This window comes from Tetrao urogallus, assembly GCF_951394365.1.
Source record: "Tetrao urogallus genome assembly, chromosome: 6".
Classification (NCBI taxonomy): Eukaryota; Metazoa; Chordata; class Aves; order Galliformes; family Phasianidae; genus Tetrao; species Tetrao urogallus.
In genome coordinates this window covers 58,194,355-58,220,328 of record NC_136819.1, presented here as the reverse complement: position 1 = coordinate 58,220,328, position 25,974 = coordinate 58,194,355, and the positions used below count along the sequence as shown (strand labels likewise).

The 25,974-nt window shown below is 52.0% G+C and overlaps 2 protein-coding genes across 3 annotated transcripts in view; one reads left to right on the top strand and one right to left on the bottom strand.

The window, feature by feature from the left end:
- Nucleotides 1-3,011: 3,011 nt before the first annotated feature.
- Nucleotides 3,012-5,983, bottom strand: TMX1 (thioredoxin related transmembrane protein 1; the record flags this gene model as incomplete). The annotated part of the gene is given in 6 exon segments (XM_079537501.1): nucleotides 3,012-3,085; nucleotides 3,088-3,124; nucleotides 3,199-3,300; nucleotides 3,679-3,703; nucleotides 4,458-4,555; nucleotides 5,930-5,983. Coding segments are annotated over 6 exon segments (390 nt in total).
- Nucleotides 5,984-21,776: 15,793 nt separating this feature from the next.
- The window catches only part of TRIM9 (tripartite motif containing 9), a gene marked incomplete at both ends in the record, with an annotated part of 31,358 nt that continues 27,160 nt past the window's right edge, over nucleotides 21,777-25,974 (top strand). For both annotated transcript variants that reach the window (XM_079537658.1, XM_079537657.1), the window contains one exon: nucleotides 21,777-22,595. In XM_079537658.1, coding sequence (XP_079393784.1) covers nucleotides 21,777-22,595 — 819 coding nt within the window. The remainder of the gene's footprint in view (nucleotides 22,596-25,974) is intronic.

Sequence of the window (25,974 nt, the reverse complement as noted above, 5' to 3'; positions counted from 1 at the left end):
TGCCTGGGACGTTTGAGCTTTGGTGAGGAACATCGGTTCATGGCCAACTACACAACTGCAACAGACAAACCCAAAGAGCACATGGCCAGATACATCTCTCAAGATCCTGCCCCAAATTTCACAATTTTGGAGCTGAAATCACTGTCGTGGCAGCAAGGTTTGTGATTTCCTGGGTGAGCAGAAGACAAATGAGGTGTTTCCAGAAGTGACCACAGGACATCAGGATATCATGTGCTCTACATAAATCTAGCCAAGGGTTATTTAGTCAGCAGTTCCTAAAGAAAAAAAAAAATGATGTTTTCTTATGCCTCTGACTTGGCCCTGTGCTCCTCCAGCCCAGCAAGGTCTCTGCAGCACCATGAGTGGGATTTGGGTGGATTTAGTCATCGCTCAGAGCTCCAGCAAAGCACCGAGCCAAACAGCTCTCCCCCAGGGGCCAGCAGACCCCGGCAGGGCTCTTTCTTTTCATTTTTGCCAAAGAAAACAGAGAAACCTCCAAGAAAAGCTCAAATCCTGCCCAGGAGATGAGGAGAGGAGGACGTGGTTCCTTATCCTCAGAGCCAAGACGCTTTTCCAGTCACCTAAGAAATCAGCTTTGCAGCCCAGTAAACAGCAAGGAAAATTCAACAAGGGAAATGCGTGACATTTTCCTGGAAGCCTCAGGGGTTGAACAGCCCACATGAACACGCCAGCCAGGCTCAGTGATAAGGGAAGGCTTCACTCAGCTCTTCCTCACTGCCACGGAGCAGCGGCATCACACCTGCCTGAGAGCCAAAAGACAAGGCCAAGCACATCCCCACTCATTCCTGCACTCCAGCTCCTCCAGCAGCGCAGCTGTCAGCCCCGACCCCATCCAGCTCACATCCTGCCCATTTCTCTGTGCCAGCACTTCTGGGGGCTCTGGGCTCTTCTCCCCTGTGACTTGACAAAGCACATCAATGGAATTCAGGCCATACAAACACAGCCCTTGGCCTCCTCGAGTTTTTCTCTTTGTTTGGCAGATTCCAAGACAGATACATGCTGTGATCTGTCAGCAGTGTTGGACAGCCCGAGGAGTCAGATGGCACAGATCGATGCGACTGTGCTCGTGGCAGATCTGAGCCTCACCAGTGCAAAACAAACCTCGTGCAATGGCATCCACAGGGCAGACAGCCTCACTGTGCTGTGACACAGACCCAGACCTGATGCAGAAAAGGGGGCGAGACAGCGTCACCAGGCACATTCTCTCACCTCTAAGTAAAAAAGTCTTCAAATTACTATCAGAGTTGCATGCTCTTATTTCTAAACACAGAAACACTGCTACAACATATTGAGTTTCCCCCTTTCCTGTTGGTTTTTGTCACAAATGGAACTCTGCCCATTTCAAAACCAGGCCTAGGGCTAACTGACAAGCTGGCAAACACAAACTGCCAGACAGCTACTTCATTGTTTCTCTTGAAGCTAATCCCAACTATTTTAATCATCCATTTCAGCTCAACTTTTAGCTGTTTTCCCTTTGGACTGGCTATTACTTTCTGTTATACATAATAAATCGAGTGGAAGAGGAGGGAAGTTGGGCTTGTGTGAGCATTCAATCACTCCCCAGGCAATACAAATTCCTTGTTCCTGTTGAGGAGAAATTGCAGTGAGCGTCGCTGCCTTTTTCCAGCTAACTGCACACGCACCAAGAGCAGCCACAACACTGCCCTGCTCTTATGCTCTGTAAGAGAAGAGATGGGGGAAAGACCAAGGAAGCAGAGGCAAAACAGACACTCTGCTGAGAAAAGCCAGCAGTCAAACGCTGGCTCAGGCTGCTGAGCATACCTTGTGTTGATTTGTCCCCCCTGCCAAGGATCTTTCATTGCAGAACTCGGCCAATCCTCATTTCAGCTTCCTACTCCAAGATAAACGCACCGGCGTTGGCCACCACGGCTGGTAGGGTTTGAAATACTGCGTGTAGGTGGACAAGAGGAGGAAGCAGTCTGTAGCAGAGATGATTTGCATCCATATGCAGCAGGATTTTTGGCAAATGCAACGAGGTTACAAAGAACTGAATTTTAAACATCGTTTGTCAACTGGCCCACATTCTTTTTGCAACACAAGAATACATCCCCCCACCGCCGGCCATCACTCAAAGCCTGGTATGCATGAAAGCTCTTTCCCAAGCCATAAAAATCATCTAACCCAAATGACTCAAACGACCATGAGATATGCAAGGCAGTCCCAACTAGGGACCACAAGTATCTCAGTGCAGCTTCAGTCCAAGGAATTATTTGAACTCGTCTTTTCACAGCAGTGCCTCACTAATGGCTCACTCACTATAGTGTTACAGCGTTCTTTTTTTCCATGGAAACAGCTGCAGTTTTGCTTCCCTGCTATAAAGAACCCCTGAAGTGCTGCTGAGTAATGCATCCGAGGCTCTCAGGCCGGACAGCAGTCTGGAAAGCAGTCAGAACCCAGCCCAGAGAGGCATGTTGATGATACAGGGAGTAACAAGCACAGGGAGGGGGCCAGTCGGGGCACTGCATCAGAACCAGTGCCACCAAAAAAGGGCACAGAGTCTCAGTAATTGGGGACTCCTTGCTGGGGGGCACTGAGGCTCCCACGTGCCAGCTGGATAATATCTCCAGAGAGCTGTGCTGCCTTCCAGCTTAGAGATGCCAACCTGTGCAGCCTGCTGCAGGGAGCTGCTCTGCAGGGGGTTGGACTCGATGGTCCCAATTCTGTGACACTTTGCCCCTCAACAAGAGACAAATCCCCCAACTCTTCAAAACTGAGAACTCCAGAAAAGAAGGCAGTGACTCAACGACTTTATTCTATCTCCCGTGCACTTCACAACTTGCAGGAATGAAACGTGGTATTTTTCTATCACCTAAAGAATTATCTTGAAGAAATAGTTTACTATTAGCTGCATACACAATCCCAATATAAACCATGAAAGGCAAGTAGCTGCAGTTAAAGAAAACACAAATCACACGTGAAACTTCCTTCTGTTCTGCAAGCACAAGTTATATCCCCGTTTTTATTAAGATTTACCCAACAGCTTCACTGAACTGGAAGCACACAGTATGCTTACTTGAATAAGGGCACTGTGCTGGCCTGTGTTTTTGGAAGCACAGAGGCAGTCTGCTAAGAACACCATTATCTGGAATGGAAGATAAGCTTAAACCATAGGCATGCAGCAGACACAAACTGACCTGCTTCAAGTGGCTCACTTACAAGCTGCAGGATCAGTCCTGAGAAGAGAGCGGCCAACAGGAACGCAGCGTACGAGCCCCAAATCTGCATTCCAATGCTTTCTGTTAAATAACCATGGCAATGCTACAACAGAAGGCAGGAGAATCATTTCAAGAGTGACTGAGTATCATAAATGTTGAAATAAACATGGAAATCAAGTCAATAGAAGCACATACCCTGGCCCACGCTGACATCTGTCACAAAGCTGACACACTGCTCGTCCTGAAACAAAGCAGGAAAGTGGATGTGAAAATACCCACGTCAATCAGAATCTACTGTCTTCTGATTTGCCTGATGAGTCATTATTTAGTTGCACTTTGAACAACTGCTCATGCCTGGTTTCCCTCTGGATTAATTTGCTTTTAGCTTCTATTCTGTCTGTTGTTCAGTAAGCACCCATTTCCCATGAAGCACCTCCAGAACTGACATCACTCTGTACAATATTCCACATAGGACAACTACCTTGACAAAATCCCTTGACTTGAACCTGCTGACACAGAACATGAACAAAAGTAACTGAAATTCGTCAGTTATTTATGGCCCAACAACTGGAACTCTATTAAGGATATCACTAATTAAGCAATTTGGGCACTTCCCAAACCAAAGAATCAGCCTAGTGAATAAAAGGTATAAGAACTGAGAGAGATTCAGACAGTTGAGTTTAGCTGCAGTTTACACACAAGCAAAGACCAGGCTATCTGCCATGTATATTCTGCTGGTTCTGACATTTCCCTGTTATTGTGAAACTTCACCATTAAGTATTGATTATCCTTATAAAAAAAAAGAGAATTCTAAACATTAAGACTACATAAATTTCTAAAGACTGAGTTGCAGAAGTGGACATTCACCAGTCCTGCACACTGCTTCAACATGCAGAAAGGAGCTGGTACTGTACATTCCCAATAGAAAACTTATTGATCCTAAAATAAGCACTTCATTTCATGCATTTCTTGGCATGGAGTAACAGGAAAATCGGGTGCAGGAAATCAACTGCACAGTTTCAAGATTCAGGCAGTGCTGTAAGCAGGCAAAGTAACAACGCCAGGCTTCCTGTAAGAGCCACCAAAAAAAAAGTAACATTTCAATCTAGCATAGCACTTCAAGCATTTGAAACCTAAAAGTAAACTTTGCTCAGGAAACTGCACCAGGTGAGGTGCACACACGGGCTGCAGCTGTCCCACCTGCCCTTGAAGTGTGCCTGCTTGACAACAAACAAGCACAGGAGGCATACCAAACCTTACAGGTAGAAGGAAGGATGAAACCATGATGAAACTGGTTCAGTGGATTTCCATTCCTGGTCTTTGATAAAGTTTATGAAATCAGTTTTCATCGTGGCACCCTGCTATTTCCCAAACACTCCATCTTTATAGCTGTTAACAAACAACAACAAAAAAGTCCATTATTTTATGCAGTCTAAACATGCAACATTTGCTTACACTCAGCATCTGCTCCTACATGATTTTGCCTTAATTTTTCCTTTAGATAATACTGGTTCTAAAATGTTATCTAACGAACTTGAACACAACCAGTTCTAAGAATGTAGGCTTGTTTCAGGTTGCAATTCCATGGGAAGATAAGGATCTGCCTCATGCACTTGCCACACAACATTAATACAAAATACATTAATAATGTTAATACAACATTAATAATTAATAAAAAACATTAATTAATAATTAATAAAAACCCACAGAGAAAAAGTTGCAAAACAGAAACACCCAGGAAAAGGCAGAATAAATATGGCCTGAAGGGAAAAGGAAAAAAATAACAGTGGCATTCATTGTGAGCTCACAGTAGATAAAGCAGTGGTTATCTCAGGGTCTCACTCTTCAAGAGCATGGCAAATCCCATTGGCTTGTATCAGAAAACAGAGACGTTTCCTCTCTCCTCCAAAAACAGTCACATTGCATACTCACTGATAGATGGTAAGAAGAGCTGTTATGACAAATTGTCCCCTTAACCCTGTAAGTGAACAGTTATTGTCATAATAGCAGTCATACAACTGGCATTATACACCCAAATAAAAGCAAACATGCCCAAGTAAACTCTCACCAAACACAAACTCGTGCATATCAAAGTATGGCACAATCCAAAAGAAGGGCACTTGGACAGAAAGGGAGATTTCCCTGTGGGTAGAAGTGATGTCAGGTGATAACCATTGCCCTCAGTCCCTTTGGCTGGAGCACTTTAGAGAAAGCTACTTTTATTTTTAGTTTGATTTTTGGGCCACATGACCTGCAGTTTTCAGCCCAACAGACCATGCTGGGTAATCACATGATGTAGGCTGGCAGAGGGAATCTGACACATTGCTGGCAGCATAAAAAAGATCCAGCCTGGCTTTTGGTGAGGGATGGAAAACCTTGGGTCCAACAAGGAGGAGTGCAGGGTCCTACAGCTGGGGAGGAAGAACCTCACGGAGCTGCACAGGTTGGGGCTGAGTTGCTGGAGAGGAGCTGTGAGAAGGACATGGGGGTCCTGGCTGAGCAACGGTTGACCAACAGCTGATGAACGGCTGTTGAATGGTGGTCTGTGGCTGGCACTGAGGCAGCAGCGTGCCCCGGATGGACGGAGCACAGCTAGCAGGGTGAGAGAGGTGATCCTCCTGCTCTGCTCCGCCCTGACCAGACCACTCCCGGAGCACTGGGGGCTCCTCACCGACGGCCCTGGCTCCGCCCCGCGGCAATTCCCACCGCGTGCCGTCCCACAGTTCCTTCACCCGGCTCGGTTTGCGCAGCGCGCCCCAAACCCGCAGCCGCCCCGCAGCCGCCATCTTGCGCCGCGCCCTCACAACACAACTTCCGGGGACGCTGAGCATGCGCACAAAGGTTGCGCCCTGTGACTGCAAGGGGGTGGGGGCGGGCTCAGAGGGGGCGACAGCCTATCGGGAGGCGAGTTATGTGGGGGGGCGAGCTCGTCGGTGATGGATTTGGCCAATGGGGAGCCAGCGTTCCGCTTCCGCTGCTACGGGCGGTGCTGCCGCCATGTTTGTTGTGGGCTGCGTAAGGGCTCCTTTCCTTCCCTGCATCTTTCCGTGGGGTCTTTGCGATAATTTCATATCGTAGAATCACAGGATGGCCTGAGCTGCAAAGGAGCACAGTGCTCACCCAGTTCCAACCCCCTGCTGTGTGCAGGGTCGCCAACCAGCAGCCCAGGCTGCCCAGAGCCGCATTCAACCTGGCCTTGAATGCCTGCAGGGATGGGGCAAATACCACATCCCACCATTTGTAGCCTTGCCAGGTGGAGCAAGCTAGCCCGCAGCACCCATGAGAGCAGTTAAAAAGATGATTATTATTTCAAAGGCACGCCGAGCTCCTTATGGAAACAGCTTGACAGACCCCCAGAAGGATGAGTGCACGACTTCGTACCTCCTCCGCCACTTCAGGGCTCAAAATTACCGTGCGGTCACCGATTGCTGATCTGCTTCCATGTGCTTTTTCAACGTAGCCACAGAGGGGCAGAGTTGAGGCTGCTTCGTGGCAGCGAGGAGAGCGAACCGAGCCCTCAATCGCTTAGAACCGATCCTCACGTCCCGCTAGGGGCGTCCTGCTCTTTACCCAGGTGCTCAACAGGAAGGCTCTTTTGTTTGATAACAGTCCGCCTTCTTTCTAGGTTGTCTTTCTAAGGAGCTGAGGGACAGGGGATGTTAGGGTCAGCCTACGTTTCTTCCCCCCTGCACACAACCACAAAACTTGTGGCCGTTTTGGCCAAAGTTGGGCTCACATCCAGTCAGAAAGGAGAATAAGTATTGCTGATGCACAGAAAGAGCCTGAAGCACGCGCTTATGAGTTATTAGAGACAAAAGAGGAATCACGAGGCTCTGAACTGCACTGAATACTGATCAGAGAAGGGAAGATCCAGCCATGAGACACGGAACATTGGAAAGACCAACGCATTGCTGTGGATGCCCCATCCCTGCAGGCATTCAAGGCCAGGCTGGATGTGGCTCTGGGCAGCCTGGGCTGCTGGTTGGCGACCTGCACACAGCAGGGGGTTGGAGCTGGATGAGCACTGTGCTCCTGTGCAACCCAGGCCATGCTGTGATTCTTCTCTTGATGACATCTGCGCCTCAGACAAATAGATCCCACAGGTAGGAGTGGGAATAGGAAGTGTGGGAATAGGAAGTGTCCTCCTTTGGGGCTTCAATTTCTTTTCAACTGGAAATGGAAAAAAAAAAAAGACCAAACAAAGCACATGAACATCTCAACGTTTTGCCCAAAGATGAAGCTACAGAGATGAACAAGTTTTGCCAATTCAACCAGTTGTGTAAGTGGTCACACATGGGGAAAAAAAAAAAAATATATATATATATATATATATACACACACACCTTATTATACATCCTTGTTCCTGCACTTATTTTTTTATTTTTATTTTTCCCCTTTTAAGTACCCTTCCACGTCCTGACAAAAAGAACAAAACCAGACAGATGATCATAGGAGCACTGTGGCTGCCCACCTGGGGCTGACTCATTTGACAGAGCAGAATGCTGGCCAGGTAATTATTCCAAAATGTGGACCAAGCTCTGCAGTCCCTGGACAAGGTGCAGCAACAGAGCCCTGACCTCATTTACCGAGCCTGCATTTATGAAATGCTGAGAGATTATGCAGAGTGCTCCTATGAGTCAGGAGACATGCAGTCATTGTCCCAGAGCCCAGGGTGAAAGCAGGCTGACCCTGAAAGTCACAACAAGCCTGGGGCTGCATTCTGTACCGCTGTAGGAAGACAAACTGATCTTGCTTAATTTATTTGGCTGTTTCTGAGCTTTGGCCTTATGGGAAAATTGGCCGCTCTGAACAGTTTTATGGGCTTCAGCATCTGAAGAATTAAAGTCAAGAGCTAATTGCTTTTCTGCAGCTCTGCATTTCATTACAGGAAAGCAGTCTATGCATCAGCACTTCCTCCTATGGGGAGTGCTACCTTCCAAGGGGAAATAATGTGACCCTATCTATCTACACTGAGCACACAGAGGGTGCTGTGAAGTCCCAGGGCCAGGTGGGACTTGCTGCCTGGGAGCGAGGCTTTCACACTGAGCACAGCTGGGGAGGTTGAGCAGATATCACCCACCTCCACAGGGGACTGTGCTGGGAGAAACCTGTTTGGAAAGCAAGTTCCCATCTGACAGCCTCATCCTCTGCTCCCCAGTCCCTGCCTCAGAATGGTGTTCTGGGGCTCGGATTCCCCAAAACTTCATTCTAAGAGCTGCACTGCCTCAGCTTCTGCTGTTATGCAATTCATTCCTGACTGCAGTTTGCATCACAGAGTCATAGCAACATAGAACGGCCTGGGTTGCACAGGAGCACAGTGCTCATCCAGCTCCAACCCCTGCTGTGTGCAGGTCGCCAACCAGCAGCCCAGGCTGCCCAGAGCCACATCCAGCCTGGCCTTGAATGCCTGCAGGGATGGGGCATCCACAGCCTCCTTGGGCAACCTGTGCCAGTGCCTCACCACCCTCTGGATAGAAAACTTCCTCCTCATATCCAACTAAATGCGATGCACAGTAAGGTCTGCTGCTCTCACCTTAGAAAACTGCTTGAAAGACCTTGGAATTGCAGCAGCCCCTCTCACAGCCATTACCCACAAGCCTGTTCCTCTCTGTGCTGAGGAACTCCAGTAACTGCTAATTATTCAGTAATTAAGTGTCTCTCTAGGGTCGTAATTGTAAATCTGGCCTCTCCCAGTCACTGTTTGCTCATTAGGTAGCAGTTTGCTCAGCGCAAAAGCAAATTCTCTTCTTTACATTTGATTGGATTACAAAATTGCTTTAAACTCAGTGGAGATGATTAGGAAAAGTGTGGTTTTGCGCAATAGTTGCTATGGGAACTCAAGTAGAGAGATCTTTATAAACCGAAAGTCAAGCAGATTGTGTTTCAGACAATTAATACCGTCTCACTTGTTTATTCATTTGCTTTAACTGCTTTCTCGCAGTATTCTGAAATAGCTTTTATCTCTTTTTTAGCATCAAATTCTGTGTCAATGAGATTTGCTCCCTTGGAGGGGTGAAACCCTTCTCTTCTCTTTGCCAGGCTGGATGTGGCTCTGGGCAGCCTGGTTGACGACCTGCTCATAGCAGTGGGTTGGAGCAACCCAGGCCATTCCAGGATTCTGTGATTCTCTTGAAGGCCACTGGAAGCCCTAATTAGCTTCATTCCCTCATTGGCTTCCCCTCGTGGCTCAGGACATCTCAGGGGGCTTCCAGGTCGATTGTGGTGTGGGCATGGGATGCACCCAAAGAAGGGCAAGAATGCTATAAGAGTCTGGAGCACAAGTCTTATGGGGAATGGCTGAGGGACCCAAACTGCTCAACATCCAGTTTCCAGTCTGATCAACCACCAAATTTCCAATCTGATCAAAGTCAGGGATGAGTGCGATGACCTCATAGAAACACAGTGTGAGGCAAACCTCCTTTTCTTGGTAGCTTCGGTCTTTATCTGCTGAACTGATTTGAGCAGAAATCTTCCAGAATATTTGTTCCATGGCCTGGAACACGTCACTGTGCAAGATTGCAGCTTGGGAAGTGAGAAGAAGCTGAAAGTTTGCAGTAGGAAATGTCAGGCAGCCAGAAATGTAAGTGTTGCTTCCTCTGCTGCTTGATAGCATGTTGCTGTGAAAGATGCACAAACCAGGACTTACATAGCAAAGCATGGAATGAGGCTGGGCTGACTATTATATTGCACACTCCTCTGCAGAGCCATACTCAACACAACCATCTCCTGCCCTCCAGGTATTGATTTGCTGCAATAATGTAAATCCTTCACGGCCTGACGGTTTGGCATCGCTTTGCACCAGTCTGAAAGCTCCTCGTGGTTCCAGGAGATAGGGACCATTTTGCTTCTTGAAACTCGTGTGCTGTATTTTAATGACAAGAAACCTGTTGCCCTGAGGCCAGCACAGGAATCTGCCTAAGGGTGTCCAAAGGCATACGAGGGAAAATGATATCCAGGTATTTTTCTTTCACAGTGCCTCTTTTGCAAGGGGAAAGGCCTGCGCAGATGTGCTTGTGCTGGTTTAGGAGCTCCTGCTAATGCTTGTTTGAGCAACAGGGAAATAGGGCAGCTTTAACTGTGAAAGACATGAAATATGGCAATGAAAACATCCCAGTTTGGGCCCAGTTTCTCTCTCTAAAACATCACAAGGCCAGGGAGATGTCAGCAGGGCTTACATCTGTGCTGTCACTATGAGAAATGCCTTTGTCATGAGAGAGGCCGGAACCAGAATATTGTCCCACCTACGACTCAATGATTCTCTTTGATTCTATGGGATTGGATTCGATTCTCTTCCCCAGATACCGAGGCCAGAAGGGGCCATGGGGAGAGGGGGAAGTGGTCCCATTCTCTGCATAACCCCTGGCATCCAGATGAGCTGCAGCCACACTTCAGTGCCTTTAGAGAGTCGTGTTGTTCTTCCCTTCACTGCTCTGCACCGTGGCTGCTGGCCCGAGAGCTTACACCGAGCTGCCTGCAGGGGAAGAGCTGGCCAAGCTTGCGTTTCTCTCTGCTAATTCAAATAGAAACCTATTTACACTAACAAAGTATGGATCTATTCATCCCTTTGCAAAAAAAAAAAAAAAAAAAAATCTGGAGGCATTTTCATATGCTTTAAGGGAATAACTGAGTCAATGATTCCATAATAAGAGCTCTGCCCTTTGTTCCACAGAGGGTGTTCTCTCTGGCACGCATATCTGCATTTCTGTTTTGAAGAGCTGTGTATGATGTGCCCACACGTTACTTACCGAGGGTGCTGTAACTGCTGTGTAGGCTGATGCAAAATGTTCCTTCACCCACCGGTCCCTGCCTGCCTCTGCCTTAAAATGTCATTGAGAAACCAAGCAAGAAGCCACGCTTATTAGAGAATCTTCTTCCCAGAAGTCCAATCCAGCGAGTGCCTCACTCACCTGCAGGCAGCAATGGGAACAACAGGGCTAAAAAAGGCATTTTAGAACAAAGTGTGTTCTTCTGGTAGGGCTCTGCCTGCCATCACAGAGGGAGATGGAAGCAGGCATGAGGAAGCTTCACTGCAGTCATCACAGATGCTTTCTCCAACCAGAGTATGCTGAATCAAACTAAACCAGGGAATCACAGAATCTCTCTGGTTGGAAAAGACTTTGGAGATCACTGAGTCCGACCCCAACCCGTCCCCACCATGCCCACTGCCCACCCTTGGGGTGAACCAGAAACCACACAGAGCCTCTAAGTGAAAAATGGGGGGGGGATTTGATAAGATGGGGTCACAAAGAGCGTTCTTCCCTCTCGCTCACTACTCTCATTTTCATGCATTTCTGCTCTCCTCCCATGTCTACAACTGCCCACTTTGAATAGCCAATACTACACTCCCCAAGAGAAACTGTTTAATTTCCTTGGTAGTGCAATGCGATGCAGTGATAGCGGGGAGGTGATCCGTCACTGCCATGGAGGTGAGCTCTGCTCTTTAGCAAGATCTATCACTGCTGATGAATTGCATTGCAGTGCCCAACTGCAGCCCCGTGAATCTGCTGCCACCGTGCCTTCTGCAGCAGCACCTCCTGCTCACAAATTGCACTGTGCTAATGGCAGGCACGTTCATTCCCAGCCCTTATTCATGCAACGCTTGCTGTGTTTTGGGAGAAAATCATTGCAGGATGTACTTCCTCTTTATAAAGACCAATTTCACCAAATTCAAAGCAGATACGAGCTGCTAGAAACTCTGTGCAGAGAGTGTGCATTATGAAGAGTTTCAGGAGGTGTTCCTAGAAAGCCCCAGCACCACGAGCTGACTGAGCTGCCAGAGCTCAGAGCACGACACGCTGCCTTGCACAGCTTGTCACTGCCACGCATGCCCTGGTGTGAGCAGCTGGCCGTGCGCCGACGCCACCAGCAAGCTCCCAGAGTGCGGCGGCCAGCAGAGAAAATCCACTCTAATGAAATGCTTCCCTGCAGTAATTGGATTTCCACTGTAAACGAAGTCATTATGCTGCACGTCCTTGCGCTCGTGGAGATGAAGCAAAGCCAGAGAGCCGCAGCCTTGCTGACGGAGCGCTGTCTGCAGTGGGCAGCACAGAGCTGCTGATGTAGAATCGGATCACAGAGTCACAGCACGGTTGGGTTGGAAGGAACCCAAAGCCCCATCCCTGCCTTGGGCTGTGTGACCCCCAGCTCAGCTTTCCCAGGGCCCATCCGTGGCCTTGGGCACCTCCAGGGATGGGGCAACCAGCCCACGGGGACAACCAGCAATCCCTACAGGGGGAGATTTAAGGTCCCTTCTAACCCAACCATTCTTCAACTCAGTGATTCTATCATCTTATACCCCTGGAATGGTGTTCTGCAATAGGAATCTTCCAAACTGGGCATTTAGAGACCTACAGGTGTGAAAACAACGGGCTGCACACATCCGGCTTTGGTTCAGTTCACCGCTGTGAGCATCTGTTTGCTCAGTGACCCAAGATGCAAAATCATCACACATTAATACAGGAGAACACGGGCTCAGGGAATACACTTCTAACACTGCCATTTAATTTATGCACAACAATCAGATTAGTAAATGAATATACGCTGAGCCCCATCAGCCCTTACACTCCATGAATGCTTCTCCATTCTTGCATCTGGATGTCTGACAGTTTGTTTACATGAGCACCGAGACGAAAAACTCAAATCATTTGGCTTAGCATCAAGAGCAGCTTCTAGTTGAGCAGTGGCAGCTCCCAATGAATTTTAATGGGCTGTTAACAATGCACACGTGTTCTGTTGTTGTCAGTGGAAGCATGTGAAGGGACAGATGACACACGCGTGCTGTGCGCTCCTCTTCCGGAGACATGAAGGCTCAGGGGAGACCTCGTCGCTCTCTACAGCCCCCTGAGAGGTGGTGGTGGTGAGGTTTGGGTTGGCCCTGCATCCAGGTAACAGCGATAGGATGAGAGGTGACAGCCTCAGGTTGTGCCAAGGGAGGGTCAGCTTGGATATTAGGAAGCATTTCTTCTCCGAAAGAGTGGTAATGCATTGGAAAGGGCTGCCCAGGGAGGTGGTGCCACCCCGTCCCTGCAGACACCAAGGTGAGGGGATGGGCTGTGAGCACTGATGGAGCTGTGGGTGTCCCTGTGCACTGCAGAGCTGTTGGACCAGATGGCCTTGAAGGGTCCCTTCCGTCTCGAACCATTCTGTGACTCTATGATCTCACCATGTAAATGCTGGAGCCCTGCAGCCCCAGGGGAAGCAGAGCCCATGGGTTTGCTGGGGAAGGGCACATTACTCAGCACAGCTGCTCCTGGGAGACGCAGGCTGGGACACGAGCCCACCCCAAATATCACCATTGCTCCTCTCCTGCCTCCACCTGCCTGAACCTGAGGAGATTCTAAAACAAATACCAATGAGCTTTGCCACTCATTGGTTAGGTGTTATCCTATCACCACCCCTTAGGGCCCATTGCAGGAGAAGATAGGAGGGTGTCAGTGTGATGCTGCTGGCTGCTGGCCCTGCGGGAGTGCATGCAGAGGCCGGGGAGGAGCAACTGAAAAGGGATTTGCACCTTCCTCTATTTTAGGAATGCTTTAGTCAGAGCAGCACGTATTCCTTGGGTATTTTTATGTGTTTATCTGTTTGGGAGCACATCTTCTGGGTGCTCATAGCTGGGGTGTGGAGCAGTCCTCTGCATCGTCCCACAGTGCTGTGGGCTTTGAATAAAGGCAAAGTAGTATTTATTCCTTACTTGGGTAAAGGTTTTTCCTGAAGCAGGTCTTGTTTCCTGCCCCTGCTGTGTAAGTCAGGGCACCCTGTGCCAATGGAATGTTTGCAGCCGGTTATTTATGTCAGGGTAGATAATTACAGCCGTTAATTGGGCATTAATGAATCGTGTGCCATCCTTGAGCTGCCTTCTCACTGCATAAAGGCAGAACCACAGCTGCAGTGGGAGAGAAGGCCCTCATCATGCTGCTCGGAGCTGAAGAACCTCTCTGATGTGGGATTTGAGAGCCTGTTTTGAAAGACAGCATGAAGGTGTTTGGAGCCATTGGGGGAGGAGATGGGCTGAGCATCCACAGCACTTGGGAAATATTTCCAAAACACAGACCAAGTGAGAGCAGCTTGAAAACCTTCCTGGCCCTTTCAAGCCCATAAACCCTAAGTGAAGTGAGGGGGTCAGGACAACCCAGAGCAGAAATGGCCCAAAGTGGGGCACGGTTGGTGGCTGGTGAGCAGAGCAGGGCTGTACTGCCCTTCTCTTACATGGAACACCTCCAGGGATGATGACCCCACTCCCAGGGCTGTCTGTGCCACTGCATCACCACTCTTTCAGAGAAGAAATGTTTCCCAGCATCCCTAAACCTGGCACAGCTTGAGGCCATCAGCTCTTTCAACTCTTTTTCTAGCAGTTACCTGGGAGCAGAGACCAACTCCATCTCTCTACCTCCTTTCAGGTAGGAATGCTAAATGCAGAGCTCAGGTGTCCCAAGTGCTTGCTTATTTCAAGGGCTGCACAAGCAAGCTGGCCCCGGGGCCAAGCACACTCCATGAGATCCACCTGGAGATGCCTAAATCCTCTCCAGTCAGCCCTGGAAGCCCCAGACAGCACAGCCTGGGGTGCAAAGGTTCAGAGCAGCACCTGATACGCAGCTATAAATAGAGAGCTTGCTTCCACTGGGAAGTGGCAGAGCTGCAGAGATGGCTTTGCTCTCCTCGGATGGTGCTAAATTTTCCCCAGCTGAATAGCAAGGAAGACAATGAAGATCTCAGATGCTCGGATCCTATTCTCTGTCTGCCTTCGCCTTGGTGATTTTGTCTGCCCACCTCCTGCTCCTCCTCCAGCAAACCTCCACCCACGGGCACAGCTGCAGCATCCTCCAGAGAAGGATGGAGAGCAGGGGAGAGCTGTGGAGATGCTGCTCCTGCCCTGAGCATCCCTCATCCTGCAAACCTGGCTCTGCTCCATCCCCAGCTAGCTGCCAAGCCTTCACAGGCCCTGCAGGCAAAGCACCTTGGTTCCAACCCAAACCCACGCTGTGCCCCCCTTAGATTTTCCCCCAGTGTGAAGCCCCCAGCCCAGGAGGACACATTAGGGCCCTCTCGTGTCCTCACATGCCCTCACTTTTCCCTCCCCAGCATCTTTCTGTGCCGATCCCTTCTGTGCTCCCAGCACGAGCAGATGTTGGAGCTTTTTAAGTCTGCTGCAGGCAGGATCATTTGATCTTCAGATTTCTGAGTGAAGTCAAGTCAGAGCTGGCAATTTCCTTTCAAATCCATTAAGATCCTGCATAATTTTCAATTCACTCCTCTTTTGTGGCAGATGAATAGAGCAGGGTGTTCTCCATCAAAGACAGTTTATTAAAATGCAAATAAACTTCAGGCTGAAGGTCCATCTGAGCACTGGAAATCACATACATCCAAAGTAAATGCAACTTCTGGTCCCAAGAAGAACTCAGGAGCAGAATACTTTTTTTGTGGAGGAGCCAATGAGCCACAACAACAGTGCCCACCTCCTCCTACTGAAGGATCCTCCATGGCATCACCCAAATGCCAGGCAGCCCGAGCTGGCATTCCCCACACAAGGTGACCTCAGGACTGAGTTGGGCATCTCCTCATGCCTTTGGGACCTGACTACATCCAAAGCACTGATGGGCCCAGCAGGGACATGGCTCAGTGGGCACAGTACTGATGAGTCAACAGTTGGACTTGACGATCTGAGTGATCTTTTCCAACCTTAACGATTCTGTGACACCCCAAAATGCTCGAGTTTGGCTGCAGAGCATTCCCAAGGGCTTCAGAGTGAGCATGCCAACTGATGAGCTCCAGGAGTGCCTGAGCCCCAAGCATTGCCCCACAGCACCCCAGTGCCACCTGCTTGGGCTCAGCGAGAGGAGTCCCTCCACATCCCCATCGCACAGAAGGCAGCACTTCTACACTCACAGCCCTGGGAGTTGTGATGCTGGAGGAGCTCATGGATGCTCTGGAGGAAGGACCTAATTCAGGTGGCTTGGGGCCTGGTCCAGGGCTTCCTCATGCAGGAGAGGTGTGGCTTAGGTTCCTGGCTGTGTCTGCATGGGACTGCAGTGCCAGATCCTATTACCCAGCCCTATTCTAAAACCTGGGCCAGCTGCAGGCAGAGGGAGCGGGGAGTGGGACCAGGGGAGAGCTGTGCAGCCTGCTGAAGAATTCCTGTCTGCAGGGGTGTCCCCAGGGCTCTGCCTGCCCTGCTGGGGTGTCACTTGTTGATGGATGTTCCTGTGGCCAAAGCCGTGACCAGAATATGTCGAGGTTGCCATGGCAGCAGGAAGAAGAAGGAAAAAAATGGAAAGAAAGCAAGGAATAGGTATGGGAGTAGTGAGCTTTAAAAATGAAGACAAACAAAAAGCCAAGAGCATCCCAATGCCAGCACTGACCTGGTGGAAGTGCCCAATCCCCCTGGGTCCCCCTGGGTCCTGATTGAGTGCCAGTTCCCAGGGCAGGTGGGCAGCAGCCCTTGAAGCCATCAAATCTCCAGTGGCATCCTGGGCAAGGTGGGTGGACACAGAGCAGCAGTGGGAGAAGGAAGCCTAGAGCCTTTGCAACGCTCTTAGAGCCAGACAGGAGCAGCTCCAGGACATCCATGAGGCCATCAGAGGGGATTTGTTCCTAAATCTTCTTGTGTAAAACCCCACTGCATGGCCAACACAGGACCCTCCGAAAGAATAGCATCAGCCCATGCCAGTGAAGTTGCAGTGAGGACAGCTCAGCCCCCAGTGAATCAGTGTGTCAAGTGACGTCTCCCAGTAGATATTTTCTTTCCCAGTCCTCTCCCACACAGATCGACTGTTCATCTGTGCCAGCATCTGCTGCCGTGCCTGAGGTGGGTGGGTGGGTGCACATCTTCTTGCAGCAGGGCTGGTTCTGGATCCCCTACATGCACATGGGGTGTAGGGGTAGTAGATGGTGCTGCTTTGGAATCATAGAATATGCTGAATTGGAAGGGACCCATAAGGATCATGGAGTCCAACTTCTAAGAAGACCCCAAGACTCCTCAGGCCTCAAGAGACAAAAATCAGACTTTTCTGAAGTTAACCTTGGTGGCAGAAGAGCAGGATGTAGCTGTGGTGTGTAGGGGAATCATAGAATCATAGAATGGCCTGGGTTGCAAAGAACCACAGTGATCATCCAGTTTCAACCCCCTGCTGTGTGCAGGGTCCCCAACCACTAGAGAAGCACTGCTGGATAGCTGTAAACATATATTTGTTTTCCAGATATGGGCCCAAACGAGGACAGATGTTGCCCTCTGTGAGCCTACCTGGGAGAATATGGATTTCTCTCCACGCCACGTTGTCCATTTCTTGAGATGGAAGACGGAACTTTGTCAACCTGATGTGTCTTAGTGAGGGTTGGTTCCAGGGCTGGGAACACGCCTGGCTCACTTCTCTCAACATCTCCTCAACACTTCTACCCTCTTGGTCCATTTGAATGTGTCACTGCATGGCAACAGGCATGGAACACCCACACCAGGGGCTGGGAGCAGCAGTTCCCCACAGGCAGTGAGTGCAGGACCTGCACCTCTGATCCCACGTGGGGCTGCAGCCCACCCACCCCTACGGCCCAAAATGAAGCACGGGGTCCCCTCGCTGCTGTCCTTCACTGTGGGGCTTGTTGGCTCACTTAGCAGCACCCCAAACCCACCCAGACCTCCCCCCAGGGCTCAGTGGGTCTTTCTGGCCCAGCTCTCTCGCTACCCCATCAACATGGGAGGCGATGCTATGGTGGGTGCTGACACTGGATGCCCTCTGTGAAGGCATCTACCCCTACACCAGGTTCCCCATGTTCCTTTCCAAGCTTTCCAAGCTCCTTCCCAAGGCTCTGAAGTCCACGTGGTGCTGCTACCTGCACGGGAAGCCTTCCAGAAGCCTGGATTTCACCAAGGCTCTGGGTGATGGTTACACAGAGATGATGGTCAGTGGCACCAAGTTCCATGAGGGCCGCGTGTGCATTAGCACGTAACAGATCCGAGTGATGTGAGCAGCTCTGTTAAGCACTGGTTATCATATCAGTGACACAAAGAACGCAGGGAAGCAGGCTGGCTACCTAAGTTATGCAAAGTGCCTTACCTGGAGACAATTTTCCCCTGCAATTACCTTCATGTTAAACACCGTTACATAATGATCACAGATTTCAGGTCAAAGACTCGGTACGTCACGAAAGCATGGTGTGTTTTGACATTTATGGGAATACTTCTTATTTTTAGTTAGTTTGGTTACCATGGCAGCGTGAAGAAGTCTGCACCAGACGCAGCTATACATTAGATTTTGGCCTCCCACTTGATACATCCAAAAACTTTTAAAGTGATTTTCCTCCAGCTCTGAGCCATAAGCCACCACGGGTGGAGCGAGGCTGGGAAGTGAAATAACCTGCATGCTGCTCTTTAATAATGATGTTCCTGAAGCCCTTCTCTGCATCGAACGTAGGCGCTCGTTGGGATATGAAGTTTTATTTGCTTGGGTATCACAGCAAAGCTGACTGCACTGCAGAGGTTCGTAAAGGTGGAGTGGGTTTACGTGGTGATGTATGAGCTAAAAGCAAGCAGAAATTGTTGGAAGACAGGGATATCATAGAATGGCTTGAGTTGGAAGGGACCCTAAGGATCATCAAGTTCCTGCCAGATCTGCAGGACTGGAGAAAGCTTTGCCAGCAGGGATGTGAGCACGGAGCAGGGGGAATGGGGGGCTCCAATGGGTGCTCTGTGCGATGCAGAGGCAGCACTGTCTGCAGGGACGCCGCATCTCCAGCCCTGAAAGCTCCCAGCAGAGTCTTCAGCCAGCAGAGAGCGGGGAAGAAGACAGAGCCAGGCTGTGGGAGGAAGGACAGATTGCTCGGGTGGGATGAGTTCAGTGTTGCTGTTCTCTGAGATGAGTCACAGGTTGGGAAAGTGGGGCATTAATCTCAGGGGAGATGAGTAAGTGGGCAGCACAAAGGCAGCGGTCAAAGGAGCATCGCAAATTATCCCTGCAGCTCAGCTCTTCCTGTGTATTAGCAACAGCTAATGAAATCAGAAACCGTCCGATAAAACCCGAAGAAAAATAGGATGGAAAGAAATGATGTCACCTCTGAAAGCACTCAGCAAATACAGGATGCTGATGTGCCACCAGCTTGGATGTCAGTCCGGCTGACTTACCTGCCAAAGTGTACGTCCAGCAAGTGGTGCTGGAGGTGATGGGGAGGTGTTGTCACCATGCTCACTGCCAGCATCTCCAGTGCAAGCCCTGCCTGTTAAAGGAAACGGCCATCAAACACCTGAAATGCTTACATGTTAATGGTCCCGTTGGTGTTTCTCAGGAGGCCGTGTGGCATCAGGTCCTGTAGCACCAACAGGCCACCCAGATCCAGAGCTATTGCTCAGCAGCCAGAGAAGCTTTGTGTCATCGTTTTGGGAACACGGATGGGACAGATGCAGTCAGACGCTGCCTGTGATTCAAGCAGCTCTCAGTGACTCAGAGCCACTGAAGTCAGCAGAAAACCTTTACGTGATGCTGCTGGGCTCAAGAGTCAGCCCTGACCCCAAAACTGGTGAATTTCATGGGACCCCATGGATGCTGCTTGCCCAGAATACGTGACACAGTTGTGATGGCACTCATGCCACCACCTATGCATGGAGGAACTCCTCAGGACCACCTGAGTTCAGTGGGCTCCAACACCTGCAGTAAGATGGCACCTTTCCTTGCAGACCATGAGCAGACAGGAGGTGTTTCCAACCTCCAGAGCTTCTACATTTCAGAAACAGAGCCACAGGGCCAGAGGTTTCACAGAATGACAGAACGGCCCGGGTTGGAAGGGACTTCAAGGATCACGAAGCTCCAACCCCCCTGTGCCATGCAGGGCCACCAACCTCCACATTTCACAGCAGCCCAGGCTGCCCAGGGCCCCATCCAACCTGGCCTTGAACACCTCCAGGGATGGACGGGGCATCACAGCCTCTCTGGGCAGCTGTTCCAGCACCTCACCACTCTCACAGCACACAACTTCCCCCTGACATCCAACCTCCGTCTGCCCTCCTTCAACTTCAAACCATTTCCCCTTGTCCTGCTAGGGGACACCTTTCAGAAGTGGTGGATCTTGTGCTGGTAGTCCCTGTTTCAGTGCTGGGATTTCAGACCTGGGATGCTGTAGGACATCTCAGCAGGCATTTCTGCTGGAGGCCTTGTCATCAAGCTTGGGCTCCATGACCTGGAAAGGTGAAATGAGGATGGGATGAGGAACTAAAGGTCAGGTGTGCACACAGGGACAAATCAACCAGGATTTCTGCTGTCAGCCATGAGCTCATCTGCTCAGAGTGGCTGAGAGGAAGAGGACCAGGTTTTATTCATTGAGTACAGGATGAATTGTGGGCTGCCAATGTCTTAAAGGAATAAAAAAAGGCAACTCTCATCCAAGGACATGTCCACTGAGATGGTTCCAGTAGGCACGGGGAAACACGACACAGAGACCCCGTGCAGAGCTCACTTCTGTCCATGGGGCAGGAATGCCATGCATGGGTAGAAGTGTCCCTCTGGAATGAGGGGGCCCTGAGCCCACCGACTCTCATTCGTCTCTTTGAGATGTTACAGGAGAGCCATGAAGCCTGCAGAGCTCTCTGCCTCACCTCATTCCTCTCTGTTATTCCTTAGCTCCAGCACAGCTCAGAGCCTCACCAATCAACCCAAACCCACCCTCCTGACTGCCCATTACCTGCACAAAATCCCACCCAGGACCGAGGAGCCCACACAGCACACAGCAAAGGTGGGAGCAGCCAATTTACCACCTCAATGATCCGCTCTGGGAATCCACCCATGGGGGGAATTGAGGCGGGCTCCTTTCTGCCCCACAGATCAATGTGCTGCGATGATCCCGGCAGATTAACTAGCGACAGCCAGCCTTCAGCATCACATCCTGCTGCTCCTCGCTCTGATCTTAGATGAGAAACCCATCGATTTCCCCAGCCCTGCCTTCCTTGTGTCCTACAGCCCGGCTGGAGGATGCGGTTGGGAGGAAGGCTGGGATGAAGGCTGGAGGGGATACGGGAGCGCATCCCGACCCCCAACCGCTGCCATTTCCCGGTGGGTCTTAGAGCCACCGCACCGTCGTGGTTTTTTAGCACGGCCCAGCATCCCGCCGCGCTCCCGGCGATATCTTCACGTTCGATCCCGATTTCAAATCGGCGGCTCCCGCAGACAAAGCGAACCCTCCCGCAGGCTGCCGGGGTGCAGAAGGGGAGCGGGCAAGCGACGGTGATAACATCACCGCCATCTTGGGGGCAACCCGCAGGGCTGGGCGGGGACGGAGGGCGGCCCGGGGGGCGGCGGGGCCGTTCTCTAGGGTAAAACCGGGACTGCGGCGGAGGCGGCCGACCGCCCCAACGCCGACCCCGCAGCCCCGAGAACGGCTCCCCCCCGCGGTGCCAGCGGACGGACGGGAGGGGCAACCAATAGCGGCGCGCCGGCCGCCTCCCCGCTGTCAGCGGACCAATGAGAGGGCGCGGGGCGGGGAGAGGCGGGGCGAGGCGGGGCGGCGTGCGGGCGGCGGGCAGTCGGCGCCGGGACGCGGTGCGGTGCGGTGCGGTGTGTCGTCGGGCAGTGCCGCGGCCGGCGCCGCGCGTCGCCTTTTCCCCTTATGGAAGAGATGGAAGAGGAGCTGAAATGCCCGGTGTGCGGCTCCTTCTACCGCGAGCCCATCATCCTGCCCTGCTCGCACAACCTGTGCCAGGCGTGCGCCCGCAACATCCTGGTGCAGACGCCGGATTCGGAATCCCCGCAGAGCCGCCGCGCGTCGGGCTCGGCCGTCTCCGACTACGACTACCTGGACCTGGATAAGATGAGCCTGTACAGCGAGGCGGACAGCGGCTACGGCTCCTACGGCGGCTTCGCCAGCGCTCCCACCACCCCGTGCCAGAAATCCCCCAACGGCGTGCGGGTTTTCCCTCCCGCCGCCCCGCCGCCCCCCGCCGCCTTGGCCCCTCCGCCTCCGCCGCCCCGCAACGCGTGCCTGACGTGCCCGCAGTGCCACCGCAGCCTGGTGCTGGACGAGCGCGGGCTGCGCGGCTTCCCCCGCAACCGGCTGCTGGAGGGCGTCATCGATCGCTACCAGCAGGGCCGGGCGGCGGCGCTGCGCTGCCAGCTGTGCGAGAAGGCGCCCAAAGAGGCGGCCGTCATGTGCGAGCAGTGCGACGTCTTCTACTGCGAGCCGTGCCGCCTGCGCTGCCATCCGCCCCGCGGCCCCCTGGCCAAACACCGCCTGGTGCCGCCCGCGCAGGGCCGCGTCGGCCGCCGTCTGAGCCCCCGCAAGATCTCCACGTGCACGGACCACGAGCTGGAGAACCACAGCATGTACTGCGTGCAGTGCAAGAGCCCCGTGTGCTACCAGTGCCTGGAGGAGGGCAAGCACTCCAGCCACGAGGTGAAGGCGCTGGGGGCCATGTGGAAGCTGCACAAGGTGAGGGGGCGCGACGTGCGATCGCAGCGCGTTGGGTTGCGAGGGCTTTCGCGGCCCGCAGTCCCTCCCACCCCTGCCGAGGGCCGGGTGCCCCCCAGCTCGGGATGCCCACAGCGCATCCGCGGCCTCGGGCGCCTCCAGGGATGGGGCACCCGCGGCTGTGAGCGGTGCCAGGGCCTCGCTGTGCTCGGAGTGAAGGATTTCCCCTTGGCATCACAGGACGGGAGGTGATGCCTGATGTTGCACCAGGTTGGGTACAGCGGTGCTGCGGTGGCACGGCTGCCCAGGGAGCGCTGGGGTCGCTGCGGTGTTCCAGAGCTGTGCACATGTGGCACTCAGTCCCGCTAAGCCCTGTCCCTGGTGGTGATGGGTTGACAGTTAGACTTGATGATCCTAGAGGTCTTTTCCGACCTCGTGATTTGAAATCCACCCTTTTCTATGAATGGTTCACAACTAGAATCCTAGAATGGCCTGGGTTGCAAAAGACCACAGCGCTCACCCAGTTCCAACCCCCTGCTGTGTGCAGGTCGCCAACCAGCAGCCCAGGCTGCCCAGAGCCACATCCAGCCTGGCCTTGAATGCCACCAGGGATGGAGCATCCACAGCCTCCTTGGGCAGTCAGGGCAAAGCCAACCTGCAGCACACTGATGGTGAGAAAGGGCTGCCTGCCTCCTGCACACTGACTCATGGGGGGGAGGAGGAGGAGGAGGGTGGCATCCCCTGAATGCTGATCAGCTCCGGAGTGCAGTCACTCCCACACAGGGCCCTGCTGGAGCTGGGGACAGAGCTGCCATGAGCACACAGCCCAGCCTGCACCAGCACTCACCTCCCCCTTTGTTAGGTGCAGATCCAGCACAGGTGATGGGCAGTGCTGTGTGCACTCAGCTGCTGTGGGGTCAGCCCTTGAGAGCCTGGTTAGCATGGCTTGTTCTGCAGGGAGCGCTTTGCCAATGCAGTACCTCACTGATGCTGCCAGGCATGGAGCTGCCGTGTTGCTGCTGCTGAGAGTTTCCGTGCATCTACCTGAAAATCAGACTGCGAAGTCATGCCTGCCTTTCTGCGGGTAGTTGGTTTGGTTTTGGGATAGGACAGGGCCTGAATTCACTGCCGTTTCCCACTGCGTGTTTGTTGGGGGAGCGAAAAGAGTTCTGTTGGCATTAGATGTGACTTATTTATTTATTTGTTTGTTTTAATTTGAAGGAATGATTTCACCTTCAGTGCTCAGGAGCGCTCCTTGAGATACTGTGTAGTGAAACTGCCCAAGCTTTGGATGAGTTTGGCTGCGTCCTGGGTTAGGGCTGTGCATCTGGAGCCAACAGCCTGTGTTTTGGGGAGCACGGCCCTTAGGCAGCGAGGCAAACCTGCAGGAGAGGTGGCTGCCCCTTTCTGCCCCACCTTCCTGCTGTTGTGAGTGCCTGTAACACACCTACAGACCATGAGAAGGGGCAGAGGTGTCAGCTGTTGCCTTCTCTCTTATATCACAGTGCTCTGTGCAAAGTAATCCTCAGTGCTCATCGTTTGTGACCTGAGATGAATGTGATTCTCACTGGAGCCCAGGTTGACCTGAGCATGGCTTGCTGGGCTGCTGCTCCATCAAGTGTGTCAATGCAGGGTTGCCAGGCCTTGTCAATCACTGCTGAGTCAGCGGGTGGTCATAGCATCACTGCATGGCCTGGGTTGCAAAGGAGCACAGTGCTCATCCAGCTCCAAACCCCTGCTGTGTGCAGGTCACCAACCAGCAGCCCAGGCTGCCCAGAGCCACATCCAGCCTGGCCTTGAATGCCTGCAGGGATGGGGCATCCACAGCCTCCTTGGGCAACCTGTGCCAGTGCCTCACCACCCTCTGGCTGAAAATGGGGTGGAGACCAAAGGGCTTTTAGCACAGCTTTTTGGGAACTGCCTTGCTTTTTGCTTCCCTCTGAAAATGAAGATGATCATTTCAGAATAATCAGTGCTGAGACACAATGTCATACAAGCAGGGAGCTTGGATTTCTAAGCTGGAAATCCTCTCTGTTCCTATCTTCCCTTCAGGACAGCTGTTGGGAAGAGGGGTAAATGTTCAGCGAAGCAAAGAAGGAAACAGGTTTAATCTGAAGTGTCTGAGTTTCGTACACATGTCACAGCTGTTTGGGTTTTGCCCTGGGAAGATGTGGTGCTGCTAGTCATGTCAAAAGCAGAAGCACAAGATGGAGCTGGCTCATGTATTCCTCACACATCTGAGTTCCTCTTGTGCTTGCATGGTGAGGGCAGGCCTGAGAGCTTGCTGATGGTGAGAGAGAAAACCCCAAAATGAGGGAGCTGTTGGGTTGGAAGGGATCTCACACCCCCTCAGCCCCAAAGCTGTGCTCAGGTCGCTGATTCCTACAGCATCTCTGCACTCCTTGCAGCAGAGGCCAGCCCTGCTGGCTGTAGTTGCATGCTGTTGAATTTGGCTGTGATGATGGTTAGCAGCTAATTAGCAGCTGTGTTACCTAGCCCCCAGCCCATGCACTGATGCAGCCAGGCTTAGAGGTGCAGGGGAGCTCTGTGGATGCTAAACCCGATTGCTCTGTACATGTAGGACAAACCAGAGGCTGGGAAACACTGCATTGCCCGTTAGCTCCTGCCTGGGGAACAGTGGGCAGCAACAAGGAGGCAGTGTTATTCATCAGCCTGCCTGGTGCTCGTGGGAAACCCCAAGGGATTGCTACCAGACAAAGGTCTGTTTGCGTTTGCAAAAGGAAATATTTGCTGCTGAGATAGAAGCAGTGAGAATCCTTTAGCTTTTACTACTGCGCTTTCCCAAGCCTTGCTCTGCTGTCCTGGATTCCCACATCCATCCTCCTTTGGCCGTGCCATGCAGCTCCCTGCTGCTTTGTTCTCCTGTGGCCGGGAGCTGGGGGCGATGGCAGCTGCTCTGAAGTCAGAGGATGGCCAGCAATGTCACTGAGGTCAGTGGGTGTGCACAGCTTGTCAGTCACACAACCACAGAACCACAGAACGGCCCGGGTTGGAAGGGAGCTCAAGGATCACGAAGCTCCAACCCCCCTGTGCCATGCAGGGCCACCAACCTCCCCATTTCACAGCAGCCCAGGCTGCCCAGGGCCCCATCCAACCTGGCCTTGAACACCTCCAGGGATGGACGGGGCATCACAGCCTCTCTGGGCAGCTGTTCCAGCACCTCACCACTCTCACAGTAATGAACTTTCCCCCTGATCTCCATAAGTCCCAGTCCCAGATCTGGGAGTGATGCTGCCTTCTCACGTGAGCATTTATTTAGAAAACAGCTTTCTGTCAAGCAGCCCTTCCTGCTGTGCTTAACCTCAGTTAACGGAGGAACAAGCATCCAAGAATATCTCATTAATCAAAGGCAGTGTGGTACAGCAAGTTCTACAAGGCA